Below are 22,685 nucleotides of genomic sequence, written 5' to 3' on the forward strand. Positions count from 1 at the left end.
TGATGTCTGTACATGTTTATTTATTATAGATTGATGAGTAGCAAATTATTATATTTGATTTTAAACTATCTCTTAAGAAGCAAATTTATATTTGAAAATACAACTTTATTATGCAATATCATTTAAAATCAAAAAGACGTTAAAACCCAAGGATGTATTTCCCTTTTCATTCAAAATCATGGCTTAAAAGAAATAAACTAAACAGGTCACCATTTGTGAATGCCTCAAAACTAAAGACACCTGAAAACAAGTAACAACAATTGCTTAAAGTTTATTATACAAACATCAAACAAAAAACATGTTCCATCATAAATAATAAAATAAATACAGTAAAAAATGAGACATGTCAATGAAATAATTTGTAATTATGAAAGAAAATGTGTGACTGTACACACAATCATAATAAATTTCTGGATGTTTTGCATTCAGCACCATATTTTAGAAGCAGAGTTAAATAAATTGTATGAAGAGCAATTCATGGCTAAAGGGTTTGTATCAAAGTTTAAACAATACATGGCTCACAATTTTGTATTGATCAACTTAATACAATACATGGCTCACGTTTTTGTATAGATGTAATACAATATATTGCTCACATTTTTCTCTTGAAATTATACAAAACATTGCTCACATTTTTCTATCGAAGTTGTACAAAACATGGCTCACATTTTTGTATCAATGTAATACAATATATTGCTCACATTTTTCTATTAAATATATACAAAACATTGCTCACATTTTATTATCGAAGTAATGCAAAACATGGCTCACATTTTTCTATTAAATTTATACAAAACATTGCTTACATTTTTGTTTCCAAGTTATACAATACATGGCTCACATTTTTAGCGAGGCTGTTTTCGGAGAAAACCCGAGCTATTGTCATAGCCAGCGCGTTGTCCGTCGTAGGCGTAGTGCTAAAACCTTAACATTGGCCATAACTTTTTAAATATTGAAGATAGCACCTTGATATTTGGCATGCATGTGTAGCTCATGGAGCTGCACATTTTGAGTGGTAAAATTCAAGGTGAACATCATCCTTTAAGGTCTAGGGTCGAAAAAACAAAGTCAAGGGAAGTAATAAGCTTTAAATGGACATAGTTGTCTGACCTGCCCACGTATATATTTTTGTTAAATAAATCAAAGCGGCGCAGTAGGCGGCATTGTGTTTCTGACAAACACATTGTGGTAAAAGGTCAAGGTCATCCTTTACGGTCTATGGTAAAAAATACAGATTTAAGGGAAGTAATAAGATTTAAAAAGGGAGAAAATTATTCAATATTGAACATAGCCACTTTATATATTTGGCATTTGTATCTCATGGAGCTGCACATTTTGAGTGGTGAATCTACAGTCACTGTAGTGGCTTTTAATTATTTGCTACTAAAAATATAGAGATTTTTTACAGACAATTATTTTCAAGGGAAGTAATTTATATAATTATAAATCTCATATTATATATTTCCTTACCAAGAATTGAAGTTCTTTTCACAGTTACTGTACAGATTTATTATTTTGATTATTTATAACCCAAATGATTGATTTGTCAAAGTTTTTTTTAATGATATCCTTATAATTTCTTTGATGTTCATCACATACCTGTGGACTTATGTCCATAGATACATGATCAACTCTGGCTATGATCTCTTTTAAACCACAGGCCTTGGTTGTCAGTGATGTCTGACATGGTCATAATTGACTGTGAGACCCCCGCCCCCCATGGTTGGATTGGACAAAATTCAAGGGAAGTAATAACCTTTAAAGGAAGATGATTTCTATACCTATCAAATGATAAATAGAAATGTTATTTCAATGCGGTGCAGTAGGGGGCATTGTGTTTCTGACAAACACATCTCTTGTTGGGTCACTAGGTCAAAGGTCAAGGTCACTGTGACCTCTAAAAAAATTAAAAAATTCTGACATGCTTTCGCAGCTGAGCGTGGCATCCGTTATGCGGTGCTCTTGTTCTATCAAGGTTATACAATACATGGCTCATTTTTTTGTAGCAAAGTTAAACAATACATTGCTCACATTTTTGTAACGATGTTATACAATATATGGCTCAAATTTTTCTATTTAAGTTATACAAAACATGGCTCACATTTTTGTACCGATGCTATACAATAGATTGCCTACATGTTTGTATCGATGTTATATGATACATAGCTTACATTTTTATAGAAGTTATACAAAACATGGCCTACATTTTTGTATCGAAGTTATACAATACATGGCTAAGATTTTTCTATTGAAGTTACACAATACATGGCTCACATTTTTGTTTGAAATGGTACAAACTTGACACTGTTCACAATAAACTGAATGTACAAATTAGTTACAGTTTGAGCATTCTGATTCTTCAATACATTATATATATGTATGTATATATTTGCTAACAAAAAAATACGAAGTCTTCAACAAACAAAATGAAACTAAAAACTGGTTGTATGTTCGCAAATGATTATCTATTTTTAGTATCAATATCAGTTTTTCCAATACTTACACTCAATATAGCAGAAGGTCGAACATATTTATTAAAAAAAAATAATATGTAAAATATATTTATATATATTTTAAGGAGTTCTGTATAATTTTTTTCCTTTTGATGAGAGAAAAATAGAAAATTGGAGCAGGCTTGTACAAGTCCATATTGTGTACAGTTTGTATCAGATCTTTTTTATGCTGATACTAAATATCTGGCTCAAGTTAACCTTGAAAATAACCATTTGGCTTAACATTCTATTAAATGTCAGAGAACACAGTTTTGCACTCAACACTTGTTTCGACCTGACAAAAATCTCTTTTCATTTAACTGGTTTCCCATCTTGGCAGATCTCAGCTCACAGTCTCTGTCTGGATGATGTGCCTGATTTTCTCAGAATCTGCCCGCAACTGTTCGTTGTTTGGGTCGATCTTCAGGGCTGCCTCGTAATCTTGGAGACCTAAGAGGCACAGAAATATCATACAGTAAGCTGTTGTAGTTACAGTCATAAGGAATGAAAGGAGTATCCAGTATTAAGAATTAAGGCTAGCTGAGCTGGTAGTGTGTTATGTGGGCTTTGGTCATATAAATATTTCTATGGCCACTATTCCCCCTAATTGCTGATTTAAGTAATGCAGTTGTCAATTACTGGCATGAGTATGTGCATTTTAGTTTACTAGCTAACCCAGGAAAAGTGTTAGTTGGTTAACCCTTTCAGTGTGGAACCGAATTTTAAAGGCCTTTGCAAACAGTTTGGATCCAGATGAGACGCCACAGAACATGGCGTCTCATCAGGATCCAAACTGTTTGCTATTCTGATAGTATTCTTTGAAAAAAATCGAAGAAATGCTAATTTTAGAAATTCAGCAGACGACATTTAAGCAGACGACAAATTTCCCAGCATGCAAAGGATTAAGTGACCAATGTGAGATGACTTTAAAACTGTTTGAAATTTAAAAAAAAACAACAAAAACATGAATTAACTAGCAAACTCTGTTATCAGGCTTACCTTCTACATACATCTCGAGCTGACAGAATGCCGTTCCCCGCCGCACATGACACTTGAGCCGATTGTCTGCATTCTGTGGCACAGCAGGAACCAAGAGCTCTAGGGCCTTCAATTGTGCATACACAAGTTAGGGATTTTATTTACAAAAATTGAACAACCTATTTAGGTCAATTTATCTGTTATTTGTGCTCTTTTTCACAAATGAATGTTATTACTTCTAAGTACAAAGAGAGTTTGTGTACTAGTAATGGCCACTGTTGGCTATCAGCAATACTTGTTCTGTTAATGCATATAATTAATCAGGTTTAATGTAGGATGATTGAAAGAGAATAGAAAGTACTTAATTGTTAATAGATCACCCAAGGGCTATAAATCTAAATTTTACTATCAACACTTATTTATCTAGTTGAATGAGTGACTTGCTTGCTTTTCCATTAGAAAAATGTTTATTTCAGTTTTACTTAACTATTCTTGGACTAAGAATGGGTTTCTTAATATCAAACCAGATAAAAAAGCTTTATACAAACAAGTATAAATATCAGAAATCACAGCTTGCAGTTTTCAAAAGTTTTTCAATAATCACTTCGATGCTTGTTTCACAAGAAACATAGTAATAATGTTAAGAAACCTACCCTTGATGCATCTTCAATACACTTAAAGAAGTTTCGCATTTTCAGATGACAGGCTGCTCGGTTGGAGTAACATCTTCAAGTAGTTAAGGAAGTTAATCTGGTTCTGCTAGAAGCATGTTGTAGCTGGAATGCTTATAGTTTTAACCTATTTATGCCTAGCGTTTAGAAAAAAGGCCTAGGCAAACAGCATAGACCCGGATGAGACACTGCATGATGCGGCCTCTCATCAGGGTCTGCGCTGTTTGCTTAAATGAATTTCTGTAAGAAATGTTCTTAATATACATGTAAAAAAATAATATACTAGACATCCCTAATTTTGGAAATAAATTGATCCAATTTAGAAGAATGGGAGAGTCCACTAGGCATAAATGGGTTAAAGAGAAATCTTCCAAACTTTATTTTAGCTCGGGTCTCTTTCTTCACCAAACAAATGATTGTTTTATTTTTTTAATATAATTCATACATTTTTTTTTAATCTATGATATATATATTTTTTAATTATCATTTAGCAAAACTGTTAACAAGTTCCTTTAACTCTTGAAACTATGCATGTTAAATGTTCCATTCATCTAAATCTGTCACATAACAAACAAGAGCACTGCATAACGGGTGCCTACGCTCGGCGGCGAAAGCTTGTCAGATTTTTTTTTTTTAGAGGTCACAGTGACCTTGACCTTTGACCTAGTGACCCAAAACTGGGTGTGGCGTGTAGAACTCATCAAGGTGCATCTACATATGAAGTTTCAAAGTTGTAGGTGGAAGCTTTTTGATTTTAGAGCCTATGTTAAGGTTTTAGCACGACGCCTATGGCGGACGGCGGACGACGAGCTGGCTATGACAATACCTCGGGTTTGCTCCGAAAACTGCCGAGCTTTCATTTGGTATTTTCTTCTTGTTGCTATTCATGTTATAGCAACTGATGCCTCTGTAATAAATAAGCTACAGCCTACAGTAAGTATTCTACTTAAGTATAAAGCTCTTTTGAACAGAGGCATGATGAAATGTAAATATTACCATAAAATACTATGCTGTGGATTTTTTTTCTTTTGTTGGCACTGATGTCATTTAAGCGTTTATAAACTTATTGTTGATGGACAGTGGCTAAAAATTAAATTTATTTTAAACATCAAATTTGTGAAAGATTTACATCAGCAAAAAATGGATACCTTACTATTTCTTAAATCTTCTTAAACTGAAAGGATACGAGTACAGTGTGTTGTTTAGTCTCAAGGCATGGGAGTACACATTGACTGCGGCTTCATAGTTCCCAGCTTTGAAGAACTCACTGCAAACAATTACAAAACATGGAACTCACTGCAAACAATTACAAAACATTAAAGTAAAGATTTATCTTGATTTATAACAAGAATAAAGGTAATATGCACATTATTATGAGCAAGTGTACTTTATTATATTAGTATTATTAAAGTTTGAATAACGAAAGTAAATAAATTATGTTCCACCTAGTTTTAAAATAAAAATCTTATTTAACCAAAGCACTAGCTATTTATATCTAGATTTCCTGGCAATATATTTGACATGCTACAAGTATTTCTAATGAATTTTGTTTCTTTTATACTACATTAAGTCCTGAAAGTTTTTTTTTTTTAAACAAAAAATCCACTTATATTTAATAAGAAAATAATTCCTGCAAATTTAATCTATATTTCGAACTTTCCACCATTCCCTGTACACACTTCCCCTTATCTCTGAGCCAACATTGGCTGTAAACAATTACTTCCCCTTATTTCTGAGCCAACATTGGCTATACACACTTACTTCCCCTTACCTCTGAGCCAACATTGGCTGTACACACTTACTTCCCCTTATCTCTGAGCCAACATTGGCTGTACACACTTACTTCCCCTTATCTCTGAGCCAGACTGGATTGCGCTCTTCCTCTGTGAGATTCTCATCCTCCAGTTCTATGATACGTTTCGCCTCAGCCTGCTTCTTGAGCCACTGCAAAAAAGAAACACAACAACCAATTTAGTTTGGCTTCTTCTTTACCCTCTACCACTTAGATACGTATTTTGATGCATTTCTAGTCCCTCATAAAGTTCAATTTTATTAAAGGCCTTTCTTACAAGATCCAAGTTTAAAAGGTTTCAGTTTCATACCTTAGATACAGTATCTAAGCACAGTATGAGCAGCAACCAGCATAAAACCTGAACAGACTGCGAGTTACTTGCAGGCTGTTCTGGTTATATGCTGTTTGCACATTTTCACTTTGCTTCTTATGGGATAAAGGTATAAATCACTGGAAACACTAAAAATTACATGAAATCCATTTCGGCTTGCTTCTTTAACTATAGTGAAAAAGAGAAACCAAGTTTGGATATCCATAATCAATAAGACATTTTCTACATTTTCCAATTGTATGTGCATGTATAGACATAATTTTAGAAAAGCTTATATTGCCCTATCTCATATTGTGGTGTATATTAAACAAGAGCACGCCTAGCGGGTGCAGACGGCTCATCTATTTTTCTTTTTAAAAGAAAAAAATGCAAAAAAAAATAATTTTGGTGGAAGGGGGGGGGGGGGGGATTCAAGGTTGGGAAGATTGGAAGGTCTTTCAAAAATACAATAATAAATATAAATATTTGTGTTTTTTAACCATGTTTAAAAAAACAATATTTTGTTGTTGGGGGGGGGGTCGGGTCGGGGAAGGGTGAGAGGGGGGTATAGTGTGAGGGTGTGGGTCATTTATAAGATGATCTTTCATAAATAAAAAAAATGGGGGGAAAAAAAAAAATTGGGGGGGGGGGGGCGGATTCTGGGGTGAGCGTGGGGGATGGTTAGGGTGGAGTCTGTTGTGGTATGTCAGGTAAGTGTTGTTATGTCAAAGTATCAATTAAATCTGATCATAAATAAAGAAGTTATGGCAATTTTAGCAAAATTTAATCATTTGACCTTGAGAGTCAAGGTCATTCAAAGATCAAGATCAATTCAACTTGCCAGGTACAGTACCCTCATGATATGATGACAATAGCTCTTTTTTTTCAAAAAATAGATGAGCTAAAAAAAAGCATTTTCAATAGATTGTCAGCTATGTTTTAAAGGTGAGTAAACGTTAATCTAAAGTATGTTTATCAATGTTATTGAAAAAATGTCTTTCACATCTACACTTCATGGTGACTACATATGACGAAGTATTCCAATTTAAGAAATGTCGATATTTCTTGCTGCAAAAACTTATATCAGTTTGTTCTCAGAAAGAGACTGTCAGACTAACTCCAATATAGAACCTCCCTGTTGGGTTATGAAAAAAGTTTGGTGTGCTAACATTACCATAAATACTTGATAGGGAGCAAATAATGCCAATCCTTCCTAAAGCAGCAGTGATACTGCTAGCTTTCAAAAGTTGGTACATGTAGTCCTGACTTCCAAGCCTAAAGTTTTGGCACGTCTGAGACATAAAGCTTTAAGTTCAACTTTTATTCCAGCATTATAGTAAACCCTACTGTATGTGTTGATTACCAGATACATACATGTTTCAAATATGTTTCAATTGCATATACAAAGTGAATTGTGGGATTCAGGGATTCCCATTGAACAAGAGTGTATAAGGTGATGCAATGTGCGAGTATCAAGCACTGTTCATATTTATTCATAACTTATACCTATCAACAGATGAATTTAAATTAAGATAATTAGATTGAATGTAAGAGAACACTTGCAAAAATGCAAGTGACTCTCTGAGAATTAAAAAACTCATCTTTCTGTAAATCTTACCTAGTACCGAATAAAAACTTTACACATCCTTTTTATATCAAACATACTTATTTTCATGTATCATTTAATGCCCTTAAATTATTTAAAATATTATTTTGTTAAAAATAACTAAAAAACTTTTACATAATTAAATCAATACAATACAACCATGCTGAACACCTGACACTGTACATTATGCATCAAAATTTTGGCACGCTTTTATCAACAGACGGACAGCACAAAATACATGTGAATTGTTATTTTGAAACTTAAATGTGTATTCTTTTCGCATTAACGGAATGAATGACAAGATTAACTGTTGAGATTTGTATATCCAGGGCCCGTATTCACCAAACAATTCTTAGACTTAAGTCTAAGAATAAAGAAAATTCTTTAAATTAGAATATTCAATAATATCTTCAATTTTGAATCAAACTCTGCAGTAAACACCTCTTTCTATATTATTTTTCATATAGAACATTTTGTTAATGACATAATCACCAGTGGAGGCCTGTATATATTCAAACACTGAACACTTTTTTCTTGGTTCTAAGTCTATTCTTAAGTCTAAAAATCGGTTGGTGAATACGGGCCCAGTGTAGATAAGAAAACATTGTATATAGAGATTATTGGAAGTCCAAGGGACTTCCACATTTGTGAAACGTACATATGACTGCCATTTTGTGGCATAATTTACACCCAGAAAACACTTAACACAAGCGCTGATATTGGTTTCATGTTCCACCTCCTATAATGGCTCCAGTAATCATTTATTTTCCACTCATATCCTACCTCATCCTCCATTGGTCTGACTGACTCCCTCTCAGGGGTGGGGAACTGACGCTGGGTGAAGGACACTGCTATCTTCCCAGTCTCACGCTTTGGTGCGCCCTGCGCTGTCTCTTCAAATATACTGGCTTTCTGGCCTTAAATTACAGAAGCAACAAGAATGAATATCAATGGACTTTAAACATCTTTTTGTTCAGTTATTTTTGCAGACAATAGTATTGCATCTTTAAAAAACAAGAGCACCGCCTTGCGGGTGCAGACCGCTCATCTATTTTCTTTTTAAAGGTTAAGGGACTCTCATTTTCAATCACAAAGGAGGGAGGGGTGGAGTGAAGAGCGGTGCATTGTGTGGGGGTGTGGACATTTATTACATTTTCTTCCAAAAATGCGAAAAAAAGGGGAAAAAAAATCGGGGGGTGGGGGGGGGGGGGGGGATTCTTGGGTGCGATGGTTGGACGGTATTTCAAACATAAAATAATAAAAATAAATATTTGTGTTTTTTAACCGTTTCATAAAAAAAAATGGGGGGGGGGGGGTGAGGTGGGGGGTATAGTGTGAGGGTGTGGTGGTAATTTGTGAGATGATCTTAAAAAAAAAAAAAAAAAAAAAAAAAAATAGGGGGGGGGGGGGGGGGGTTCGGGTGGGGGGAGGGGGGGTGGGGGGGGATTCTTGGGTGCGATGGTTGGACGGTATTTCAAACATAAATAATCAAAATAAATAGTTTTGTTTTTTAACCGTTTAAAAAAAAAATTGGGGAGGGGGTGGGGTGGGGGGGGTTATAGTGTGAGGGTGTGGTGGTCATTTGTGAGATGATCTTAAAAAAAAAAAAAAAAAAAAAAAAATAGGGGGGGGGGTTGGGGGGGGGGTACGGGCGATGGTTTGGGTGGAGTCTATTGTGGTATGTCAGGTAAGAGTAGTTTTGTCAAAGTATCAATCAAATCTAATCATAAATAAAGAAGTTATGGCAATTTTAGAGAAATTTAATAATTTGACCTTGAGAGTCAAGGTCATTCAAAGGTCAAGGTAAAATTCAACTTGCCAGGTACAGTAACCTCATGATAGCATGAAAGTATTTGAAGTTTGAAAGCAATAGCCTTGATACTTAAGAAGTAAAGTGGATCGAAACACAAAATTTAACCATATATTCAAAGTTACTAAGTCAAAAAAGGGCCATAATTCCGTAAAAATGACATCCAGAGTTATGCAACTTGTCCTTTTACTGTACCCTTATGATAGTTTGCGAGTGTTCCAAGTATGATAGCAATATCTATGATACTTTAGGGGTAAAGTGGACCAAAACACAAAACTTAACCAAACTTTCAATTTTCTAAGTATAAAGGGCCCATAATTCCGTCCAAATGCCAGTCAGAGTTACATAACTTTGCCTGCACAGTCCCCTTATGGTAGTTAGTAAGTGTTGCAAGTATGAAAGCAATAGCTTTGATACTTAAGGAATAAAATGGACCTTAACACAAAACTTAACCAAAATTTTCAATTTTCTAAGTATAAAAAGGGCACATAATTCTGTCAAAATGCACGCCAGAGTTATCTAACTTTGCGTGCCCAGTCCCCTCATGATAGTAAGTAAGTGTACCAAGTTTGAATGCAATAGCATTGATACTTTCTGAAAAAAGTGGACCTAAACGCAAAACTTAACCAAAATTTTCAATTTTCTAAGTATAAAAAGGGCACATAATTCAGTCAAAATGCACGCCAGAGTTATCTAACTTTGCCTGCCCAGTCCCCTCATGATAGTAAGTAAGTGTACCAAGTTTGAATGCAATAGCATTGATACTTTTTGAGAAAAGTGGACCTAAACGCAAAACTTAACCGGACGCCGACGCAGACGCCGACGCCGATGCCAAGGTGATGACAATAGCTCATAATTTTTTTTCAAAAAATAGATGAGCTAATAATTAGTGCACTAGCACAGCTGACGTTTGATCTGAACCAAAAACATAGATTAAAGAATATTCTTGAAATATCTCTTTTCTTAATGAGTCCAGCTATTTTGAATTTCACTTTGAATTCATGGATGAGAATTAAAACATTTTGAAGCATTAATGACACAAATGATGATTCTATTATTAAATTCTTGGATGAACTGATGCTTCAATACAGACGCTTATTTACCTCTTGTTTGTCTCTTATGGAGTCTTTCTTGTTCTTTTCGCTTTTCTCTTTCAGCTGCTTCTTCTTTGCGTCTTTCTTCTAACAACCTCTGCTTTTCCTGCAATTATATTGTATAAATACTGCATTTTTGCCTAAACCATTTACAAAATATATGGAGCAGTCACAACTGCCTGAGATATTTTGTATTTTAACGGTGTTTCATTTTGAGTTCTTTACACTATTGTTGTTTGCAGCATCTCCATTCAAACAACAGAAACAACTGGTTCTCACCTGACACTCAACTCTCAACTTCTGGTTCAAGTATCTTGACCCAACAACACCCTAGTAACCACTTCTACTAGCAGGCAAAACAAAGTGAGGGGGCAGGCACGTTTTGTACAACCAGCTGCTCCAGTTCTTTGAGAGGAGACAGGCGCCGCCAACAGCTACTCAAGCCCATTGAAAGGAAATTATGAGGACAAGACAACAGAATACCAAACCTGAATAACAATGACGGCGCACTCCACTGCAAGTCTCAAGGGTGGATGACACAAGTTAGCAACTATAGCTTATAAATTAATTAAGCTGGCAACAAAGGAAACAACCATAGGAACATGATGTGTAAGAAGACTCAATGCGTGTGGCAAGATCCACAAACTTATGCACAAGCTGAAGTGCTACTGCTGGGGCATCATCTGACTAGCCGAGGTCAGGGGGCATTGCTTCCGAGAAACATCATCAGACTCGGGCCACAAGATATGATTCAGCGGGGAGAATTTGAAACATCGCCACAGGGTTGCTTTCATCGTAAGGAAGAAGGCTGTCAACAGCGTTATCGGTTGCACCCCAGTCTTAAGCAAGCCCATCTCTATCCTTATCTTAACAAGACCTCACAATATCATTATTATTCAGGTGTCGCACCTACGTCAGACTATGAAGGCAAGCGAGTGAACAGTTTTATGAAGAGTAAGAGCACATAATAGTCAAGGTCCTGTAAAAACATCCTCATAATCAACATAAACAAGGCCAACACAAAAACATATATCTGGCGCAGACCATGACTAAGTACTCACCACCATCAAGCTGAAGCTTAAGAACAAGTGCATCACCATGAACTCTCCGATACGATTTTAAATGGAGAAACTGAAAGATTCGGAGATAGCAGAAAAGACATTTCAAGCACTGATAGGTAGTAAGTTTGCAGCCCTGAACATAGTAGACAATGACATTGACACTATCACCAAAAACATTAAGGAAGTCCTGCTGTCATCGGTCGAAGAAGTTTTTGGGAAAGAGAGAAGGAAGAACAAGCCATGGGTGACGCAAGAGAAGATCACCAGCCAGGAGTCTTGGGCAGAATACCAGAAAGCAAACAGGGCGGTGAGAAAGAAGAAACAGCATAAAGACATGATTCACATGAAATAATGTCATGAAAGAAAGACAGACTGTGATAGTACTAACTAAGATGACATTTTTATTACAGCAATGCTGAAATAAAGCTGAGTTCATGCCATGAGGATTATTTTGACAATCTTAACCTGATAGTATAAAAGTGTGTAATGAGTTTTATCTAAATTGAGAAATTTAGAAAAACAATACTGATTTGAAAATTAAACATAATATATTTTAATTATGTAATAAGACAAATATCCATCAGAGTTTGTTAATAATATCTTAAAAGATTGAATAAGCTTGGCGGAAAATTTGCAATACATTGTAGATGTATGCAAGATTTTTAAACTGTCGAAATTGTACTCCTGCTTTGCCTACTAATTCAGCAGAGATGAAAAATAACTCTTAGTTTTCGGACACCCTCTTTTTTAGCCAAAATAATTATTTTTCGTGACTCTTAATTTGTAGACATACAGAATTTCGTCCATAATTAATTCTCTTAGTTTTCGGACAGTATATTTCACCACTCTATTTTACAGACTTTTGCCCTGATTTCGCTTATCTTGTGACACTTCAATCATGAATTTTTACAACCAGATTATTGTCATAAAACCTGATACATGTAGATGCATGCCTGAGGGCAATTGACCATTACATTCGCGTAATTGGGTATACAGGTAGACAGGTATACAGGTATACTATGTATACAGGTAGAAAGTAATGGAGTCGCCCAACAGCGTTTTAAACAGTGTCGACCTATAAAGGAAGCAGTATGTTTTCAGTTTTTATTTGTGAGCGTAAGCTCACAAATAATGTAGAGGCAATTTTGCAAATCAGTATGGGCTTAACTACGCTAGGAACTGAAACCCGTGACTGCCTGTGTGGATAACTGCAGTAAAATTAAGCAGACAACGAATGCTAACAGCGTCTGGGCTTACCACCGCATCTGCCTGTTTATAGTTCCCACTGGTCATTATACACTACATAGTGTGTATGTATTCAAAAGTATTTAACAGCTTGTAAGACAACGTTGGCCAGTCTAGGCTGCTTTCAGGGAAAACGAGGCTTAATGCATGTCAAACAAGGGACAAAAATGTCACAAAACCAGGTTTTCATTGTGAAAAAAAATCTGATAAAGGGAGACAACTCAAACTGAACTTTTGAAATGAACAAACAATATTAACCCCCTTTGTAAGTTTGTTTTAAAATAAATCTATTTTTAGTCGTGGCGACCTTGACATTGGAGATATTGACGTGATTCTTTCGTGCCACACACCGTCCCATGATGGTGAACAAATGTGCCAAATGATTTTAAAATCTCATAATGAATGACATAGTTATAGCCCAGACAAGCTCATTTATGGCTATTTTTTACATTTGAACTCAAAGTGTGACCTTGACCTTGGAGATATTGACATATTTTTTTCGCGTGACACACCGTCTAATGATGGTTAACAAATGTGCCAAATGATTTTAAAATCTCACAATGAACGACAAAGTTATGGCCCAGACAAGCTTGTTCCGCCAGCCAGCCAGCCAGCCCGACCGCATTCGCCAATCTAATAACCAGTTTTTTCCTTCGGAAAACCTGGTTAATAAGATTAGCCTGTGCACACTGATTAGCTGTATCAATTATTTAAGCTTTAAGACACACTCTTTATAAATTTGAATTGGTTGTGGTCATTTTAAACTTGCAATATAAAAAGCTATAACATAATTTTGTAAACTGAGATGCGTCTAAGATTATACAACAGCGAACAAATTCATTGCCTTCAGCGCTTTAATTACTTTTTGTTATATATCATTTAAGGCAAGAGTTGACAAAGCTGTGAAGTTCTATTAATTTATTTTTCAAGCAGAAAAAGAACAAGAGCTGTCAGAGGACAGCGCGCTCGACTATTCGAGTGCTTGACAGTATAACGTAAGCCATCATGGGGAAATTGTTCATAATCAATAATCTATTAGACGATCTTTAAAAAATACAAAATAATTTTTTTTTTGGGGGGGGGGGGGTGAGAGGGGGGTATAATGTGTGGTGTGGTAATTTATAAGATGATGTAGAAAAAAAAAGTTGGGGGGGGGGGGATGAGGGGGGTATAATGTGGGGGTGTGGTAATTATTAGATGATGTTTAAAAAAAAAAAAAAAATTGGGGGGGGGGGGGGTTGGGGGTATTGTTTGGGTGGAATCCATTGTGGTATTCAGGTAAGTGTTGTTTTGTCAAAGTTATAATAAAATGTGATCATAAATAAAGAAGTTATGGCAATTTAAGCAAAAGGTTCAATTATCTAAGTGTAAAAGGGGTCAAAATGCTTGATACAGTGGTCTGCTCTTGTTTATAGGTTGGGGTCATGTTGGTAAACAAATATGCAACATATAAAAGCAATATGTCAAAGGATATAGGAAATATTTGGGGTAGTACGCAAACTTTAACATAGATTTATCAATATGCATATTCTAAGTATAAAAGGGGCAATAATTATGACAAAATGCTTGATAGAGTTGTCTGCTCTTGTTTATAGGTTGGGGTGATGTTGGTAAACAAGCATGCAAAATATGAAAGCAATATGTCAATTGACATTGAAAATAGTTGGGGCAGTACGCAAACTTTTACATTTGCTGCATATTCTAAGTGGAAAAGGGGCCATTATTATGACAAAATGCTTGATAGAGTTGTCTGCTATTGTTTATAGGTTGGGGTCATGTTGGTAAACAAGTATGCAAAATATGAAAGCAATATGTCAAGGGACAAAGAAAATATTTGGGGTAGTACGAAAACTTTAACATTTGCACGCTAACGCAGACGCTAATGCAGACGCTCACGCCGACGCCGGGGTGAGTAGGATAGCTCCACTATATATATTTCATATATAATAGTCGAGCTAAAAATCAAAAGAAAATTATTGTACATTGATTTTTTGCATTTATTTCAATATAATTTTCGGACACCTACATTTCAAGGTAGTTGAATGACCTTTTAGTCTTTTGACAGCAGCTGAGCTCTGGGAATTTCCTGACTAAATGCATTTTTGTAAAGTGTTGTTCCACTAAGACTGTGTGGACTGCACAGGCTAATATGGAATTAAAGTTTGCACATGCATTAGGCCTGTTTTTCATAGACTGTCTTAACTATACCATTATAACACTAAGTTTTCAATAACTGACACATTTTTCTTTCATTACTTTAAATAAGGATACACAAAATATTTTGCAAATTAAGGTGTCCAAAAATGTTGAGACACAAACAAATATTGCATCAACAATCAATATGGGTATGCATTATTAATCAATGAATAATAGCATATGCTTGTAAAATACAGTGGGGTATAGCATAAATTACTTTTATATATGTTTCACTTGAAGCTCTTGGGTGAAACAATTGTCTACTACCGATACACATGTATTTACCCTATAATGCAAATGTTATGGTCGATTGCCTTTTTGCATTCATTGGCTAGGTTTTATTACCTTAATTAGGTTGTATAAATGCATGATCAAAGTGTCACCAGATAAACGCAACAGGGCAGAATTCCGGTAAAAAAGAATTGTATAATAAACTGTCCAATAATTTAAAGTAATTAATTAAGAACAAAATATGTATGTCTGAAAATTTTGAGCCACAAAATAATATTGTTTGGTTTTAAGTCATTGTCTTCACATGCCTTATTCAGTTATTTGTACTAATGTTAACTAGAGCTTTGTCACAGACGTGACGAATACCCCCACATGTCGCATTATCACATAATATTTTGCATTTCGTCTTCACAAAAAACAGCAGACACCATGCTCAATTTTTAAAACGTACTTAGTGACCCCTATACCTAGTTTTTGACCCAGAAAGGCCCATGTTCTAACTTGGCCTTAAGATCATCTCCATAAAACTTCTGACCAAGTTTGGTGAAGATCGGATGTAAACTACTTGAATTAGAGAGCGGACACCATGCTGAATGTTAAAAAACGCACTAAGTGACCACGTGACCTAGTTTTAGGCCCGGAATGGCCCATGTTCAAATTTGTCCTAGAGATCATTTAGATAAGACTTGTGACCAAGTTTGGTGAGGATTGGATGAAAACTACTTGAATTAGAGAGCGGACAACATGGTGAGGTTTAAAACGCACTAAGATACCCCGTGACCTAGTTTTTGACCCGGCATGACACATATTCAAACTTGACCTAGACATCATCTAGATACAACTTCTGACCAAGTTTGGTGAAGATTGGATGAAAACTACTTGAATTAGAGAACAGACAACATACTGAATGTTTTAAAGACACTAAGTGACCCTGTGACCTTGTTTTTGACCCGGCATGACCCATATTCAAACTTGCCGTAGACATTATCAAGATACAAGTTCTGACCAATTTTGGTGAAGATTGGATAAAAAATACTTGAAATAGAGAGCAGACAACATGGTGAGGTTTAAAACACACTAAGTGACCCAGTGACCTAGTTTTTGACCCGGCATGGCCCATGTTCGAACATGACCTACACATCATCTAGTTACAACTTGTGATCAAGTGTGTTGAAGATCGGATTTAAACTACTTCAAATAGAGAGCGGACACCATGCTCAATGTGTTAAACGTACTAAGTGACCCTGTGACCTAGTTTTTGATCTGGCATGGCCCATATTCGAACTTGGCCTTCAGATCATCTAGATAAAACTTCTGACCAAGTTTGGTAAAGATCGAATGAAAACTACTTGAATAAGAGAGAGGACACCATGCTGAATGTTAAAAAACGCACCAAGTGACCCCGTGACCTAGTTTTAGACCCGACAAGGCCCATGTTCGAACTTGGCCTTAAGATCATCTAGATACAACTCCTGACCAAGTTTGGTGAAGATCGGATGAAAACTACTTGAATTAGAGAGCGGACAAAATGCTGAATGTTTAAAACGCACTAAGTGACCCCGTGACCTAGTTTTTGACCCGGCAAGGCCCATGTTCGAACTTGGCCTAGACATCATGTAGATACAACTTCTGACCGAGTTTAGTGAAGATCGGATGAAAACTACTTGAATTAGAGAGCGGACAACATGCTGAATGTTTAAAACGCACTAAGTGACCCCGTGACCTAGTTTTTGACCTGGCAAGGCCCATGTTCAAACTTGGCCTAGACATCATCAAGTTACAACTTCTGACCAAGTTTGGTGAAGATCGGATGAAAACTACTTGAATTAGAGATCGGACAACATGCTGAATGTTTAAAACGCACTAAGTGACCCCGTGACCTAGTTTTTGCCCATGTTCAAACTTGGCCTAGACATTATGTAGATACAACATCTCACCTAGTTTGGTGAAGATCGGATGAAAACTACTTGAATTAGAGAGCGGACACTTAATACGGACCGACAGACTGACCGACCGACCGACAGACAAGTTCACTCCCCTTAACCCCCCTAAACTTCGTTTGTGGGGTATAAAAATACTTTCTATTCTAGGTCCACTTTAAGTTCTCAGTCACTGCTGTATACATACCAGTTCTGCTGCCTGCTTTTGCTCTTCCTTCCACACCTCCAGTTCCTCAGTGGCTCTACGTCTCTCTGACTCTTTCTGCTGCTCTATACGCTCACGTTCAGACTCCTCAGCCTATGGGGCAATCAAGCAGTCATTTACATATTTATTTTTCTATGTTTTAATACTGCGTTTTATGATTGTTATCAACACCACTGTTGTTCAATACCACAATTACCAATAATATGAAACCATTCCATTATTCTTAAACATAGTATTTATGTTTCAATGTTTAAAACATTTTTCGCTACAAACTTAGAGTATGTAAATTTCAAAAATTTATTTTAAATGTCGAGTTCATATTAATTGAACAGCAAATATTTTTTTTTTAATAAAAAGACTAGTATTGGCACCTTAAAATATGTATGTAATATCAATAAAACTTTTTTGTTTGCTTAGTTTATTAATAATGATTAAACTTATTCCTATTTTTTAAACTTGTAACTGGTCTGTACCCCATTAGAGTGATAAGTATTTTGAGCGTTTTAGTTACAATTTTCTGGAAACTGATGCAAGTGTTATTATATAATTCAACTCAATCATTTACCAAACTTTAATTAGCACAAAAATTCAGACAAAGCCTGTTTTATTTTAATAAAAAAAGTTCACCTTCATTATTTCTTTCAATGCATACTGCTCATTTTCTCTCTTCACCTCATCCTTCATTTTTGATTGCTCTTTCAAACGTTCTTCAGCTTTCTTAGATGACTCTTGTCGCTTATTCTTCATTGCATCTTTGTCATCTGAAAAATGAAAGTAAAAAAATTCATACCAAGTTACAATATGAGGACTATTACTGTAACTCTTGAAAATATATTGTGCTGAGAATATAACACAAGACAACGGCTACATCTAGCTCGTTCGTAGTGTATATTCAAACTCAATATGATGAAAGTTAAAAAAACTAATCAAATGATGCACAAAACAAAATAAATGAAGGCTCAGTCTTTAAATGAGCCAGTCTCTGGCAAACTGGCCTTTATGCATGTGCATAAAGTATCATCCCAGTATCAGCTTGTGCAGTGAACGACACCAGCCGCTTTTATGGAATTTTTTGTTCACAGTTAGTCTGAACAAAAGTCAAAGTCTAGGTAGAATTCAAAACCCTTTATAGCATAGGCTTTAACTCTTCATTTTAAATTGATATTCATAAGAAAGAGCTGACAAATAACAAGGGCAAATATTGATAAAGATGTATTTTGTAAAAATAACTTTCTAACGGTTGTATTGCACCATGGAACTTCAAAAGGCTAGCACTACCACCGGACACTAAGTCTTTGAAGTATAACATTATTACACTTAACAAGAGATGTGTTTGTCAGAAACACAATGCCCCCTACTGCGTCGCTTTGAAGCCATATATTTGACCTTTGACCTTGAAGGATGACCTTGACCTTTCACCACTTAAAATGTGCAGCTCCATGAAATACACATGCGTGCCAAATATCAAGTTGCTATCTTCAATATTGCAAAGTTATGGGCAATGTTAAAGTTTTCGGACAGACAGACAGACAGACAGACTGACTGACGGACAGACAGATGGACTGACGGACAGTTAAAAAACTATATGCCACCCTTTGTGGGGCATAAAAAGTGTTTTCATGCATATCAGCCTATGTATATATACTTAAGAATGTTTGTTTATTTGTTAATGTTTGCAGTTTTCGACACTATTTCAAATATATGTTGGCAGTCAGTTTACCAAATAACACTAACTGGGCTTGCTGATTTTTCAGTACTATATTCAAATACTTATGAAAGTATCTGTCAACTGCCTTACTTGAATAAGAGGTATTGGGTGGAGGCAAATAGCTGTAGAAAAGATTTCAATTACAATCCCCACAGAAGTTATGAGGACAGGCTAAATATATGACAAAGTTCTCTGATTTGTAGTCCGGCGCTTACCAACTAATATAGCCGGCAAAGTCAACTTAATATATTTAAAAGCAGGCATTCTTACTAATTATGTCAGACTGAAGTTGAGGCCATTTTTCTCCATCTTTCTTCAGCAGCTTGAACACCACTGCCCCATTCCCAATCTGAGCAACGCTGTCAGAATCATGCACGGGGGCATACAGAAAACACTCGAACAAATATGGTGGGTAACTAATCTGAACAAATAAAAAGAGAAATATGGAATAATGTTACAAACAAATGGTGTAGAATCGTTTCTTAAAAACACAAACCAACATTGTCTTATGTACATGATACAATTCAAATTTCCCAGAATGTAGGTTGTTTTTCAGTGAAAAGCTGTAAATCGACATTCATTCTAAATATTCATTTCAACTCATGCAGTGTTCCAAAAAAATAAACTTATCCCTTGAATATTTAATAACCTATCACTTTATTGTATAATATAAAGATCATCCACAAATTAGATTTTCTCTATTTAAGCCAGTGTCTCTTCCACCATGACTTAAACCCCTTGAATATTCCATCAAAACAAATTGATATATCATATAAGAAGAAACTAAATATTTACATTTCAATTGCTTGTGCGACTATATCATTTGCATTTCTAACATACTACAGCGTTTTTTTAGCCCATTTTGGGAAAATACCAGTACAAATGTACTGTACAAATTGGGAAAATGTGCGCTAAAAACCCCTGAAATTGGGAAATTTCCTGTCCTAAAACCTCCAGATTGGGAATAAAGGGTCTTTTTTAATTGCTTGGTATTAATTTCAGAAACCAATTTAAATATTCATTTACATGCCTTTTGGCTTGCAATGTTTAGTTTTAGTGCTCATTTTATTTGGTCACTTGCAGATGAGGCACTTTTGGAATGAAATTGATGCAATTTTCTTTCCCTTTGGAAATTGTTTAAATATCAATAGGGAATTTTGAACTTTTTTCTCAATTGTGAGAACCTTTTATGGGTACTTAATAAAGAAGGAAAAAAAAACCCTTTTAAGAAGTGAAATTTAAAAAAATATTTTAATAAAAGTTGAACATTTCCTTGTTTTACTATATTTAATTATAAATTAATAAAATAACATTCTAGGAATGTGAAATAAATGTACGATTTACCTTTCGGTTCAATAAAAGATACCTTAGCAATCATATGCTCATGTTATCCAAAGTATTTATACATCCGAAATACCTTCAAGTATTCTTCCGATGAAAAAATGTCCACCTTATTCGCTTTTACTCCTTTCAATGGAACGGTTATAAACAAAACTTTGTCGGTTTGTTCCCAAGAGAAGTCTTTTACTATTAAAGGCATGTTCGTGTAATAGAAAACTCAAATTTTACAAATTTTGTTCCCCGTGTTCCGACTTGTTTATCCTTGATACGGTGCATGATTTTCTACGTTTATAAAACTTGCAAAACACTTCGTACCTATTTATGTCGTTCCATTGTTCGTCAATACTTTGTTTCTCCAAAGACTAGTATACTTGTTAACGCACACATTAGAGCATTTACTATTCATAAATGTATAATGTTATGCGTTTAATTATCAGTTTAAGATATTCTTTAATCATTTGAAGTTTACAAAAGTCGGTGAACAAGTCTGCGACCCGCTTTGTGAGTTGTTACCCAGTTACACATGAGGATCGGTTGAAAAATTTGACTCAGTGGATGACTAACTTCGGTCTAAGAAATTACCGACCGTCATGCAATGTTTTACAGGGTCCAGGACTTCAAAACGCTCGATCTGATATTGTCCGGATAGTGTGTTATTTTTGGATCGAGAGATAATAATTAATTCATTATCCGTTCACAGCATCTTTCGGTATCAACGTAATGCGCGGGTATCTCAAATGTGAATTCAAAGTCCAGCTTAACTAAATCGCCTAAGTGTTACCGTTCTTTGAAATTTTTCTAACCCAATCTTTGTTTTACCTTGGCACCTAAGTTAATGTTTTACAGTGCATTTGCCGAAGAATGAAAGTGAGTCTACCACTCCATAGTGTACGGTTGAACAATTATAAATGGAACATCATGGAAAAAGTTTCTTTTGTTATACTATGTTGATCGTTCTGTATATCAAATTTATGTGAATGAATTGTGTTCACAGTTTCTTTAAAATTAGTGATTGGTTAGGCTCTGCCTACCAGAAATAATGCAATAAACAGTTTACTAAGCGCTCATGTATTAATTAGCTTTCAAACTGGATTTTGGGATAGAACTTTGTAATAATCCAACTCCCAGTTTCTGACACACCGGGTCTGAGCTGTAAGTATGTACTCATAAAAGCTCAGAGCATTCAAGAAGAACTAGACTTTTTGGAATGTAAAAATGCGGTCGCTGGTCGTTGTTTGCAGGTGGGTGTTATTCGCTGGTAAAATATATAGTGAAATCGTTCGGGAAGATATCAATGTGGTATTTATGGACTGGGCTTGCTATCCATAGGTATATATATGTTCATATAGTTTGTGCATTTTAATGTTTCGAATTCGATATGTCATGTGCAACCTTAGCAGATTTAATTAGCATGGGAACGAAGTACATGAACGAAAAAAAAATAAAAGAGAACACGTCATCCCATCACCGCCAACCGTACCGGTACACGAACTCGAATGTGGCCAAGAAAAAAATAGGTCGGTTTCCGGTCGCCCGACCGTGTCTCCCGAATCGGCGCCGACCCTTAACTTTTTATTAGGGTGCCGAAAAAAATAATTTTTTTGTACTTGTTCTAAACAAGTGAATGAAATTTTATTAATACATTCTGCAATAAATATGGAAAAAAGCAAACAAAGCAAATATTATACATATATTTACAGAGCTCCAGATAAGGTTTTGTGAAATTCTTAAATTACTACCAGATTTTCAAAAAGAATTCTTAACTCTGAAATTTTATTCTTAACGTTACTACTAAGTTTTGAAAAATAATTCTTATTTTTTTCTCAATGACCTAAAAATAAATAATAATGGTTATTTTCATGCAAAAAAAATCAAAATACACATACTAGCAACTTTATTTATACGAATTCAACAGTGTCTTTTCAGTATTATACAATTTTATTTTTCAAATACCTTCATATGCCCAAACTGTGCATAGATTGCATGCCTTAGATGAATTTTTACA

At 35.2% G+C, this 22,685-nt stretch overlaps 1 protein-coding gene across 1 annotated transcript; it reads right to left on the reverse strand.

Moving 5' to 3' along the window:
- Window positions 1-258: 258 nt before the first annotated feature.
- LOC127871556 (dynein axonemal assembly factor 4-like) lies at window positions 259-20,948 on the reverse strand. The gene is made up of 11 exons (XM_052414602.1): window positions 20,757-20,948; window positions 19,610-19,760; window positions 18,259-18,392; window positions 17,614-17,724; window positions 10,763-10,859; window positions 8,633-8,766; window positions 5,985-6,085; window positions 5,328-5,408; window positions 4,124-4,196; window positions 3,492-3,597; window positions 259-2,942 (listed from the first exon to the last, which is right to left on the reverse strand). The coding sequence occupies exons 1-11, from the start codon at window positions 20,877-20,879 to the stop codon at window positions 2,836-2,838; spliced, it is 1,218 nt and encodes a 405-aa protein (XP_052270562.1). The 5' UTR covers window positions 20,880-20,948; the 3' UTR covers window positions 259-2,835.
- Window positions 20,949-22,685: the final 1,737 nt, after the last annotated feature.

This window comes from Dreissena polymorpha, chromosome 3 (genome assembly GCF_020536995.1).
Source record: "Dreissena polymorpha isolate Duluth1 chromosome 3, UMN_Dpol_1.0, whole genome shotgun sequence".
NCBI classification, from domain to species: Eukaryota; Metazoa; Mollusca; class Bivalvia; order Myida; family Dreissenidae; genus Dreissena; species Dreissena polymorpha.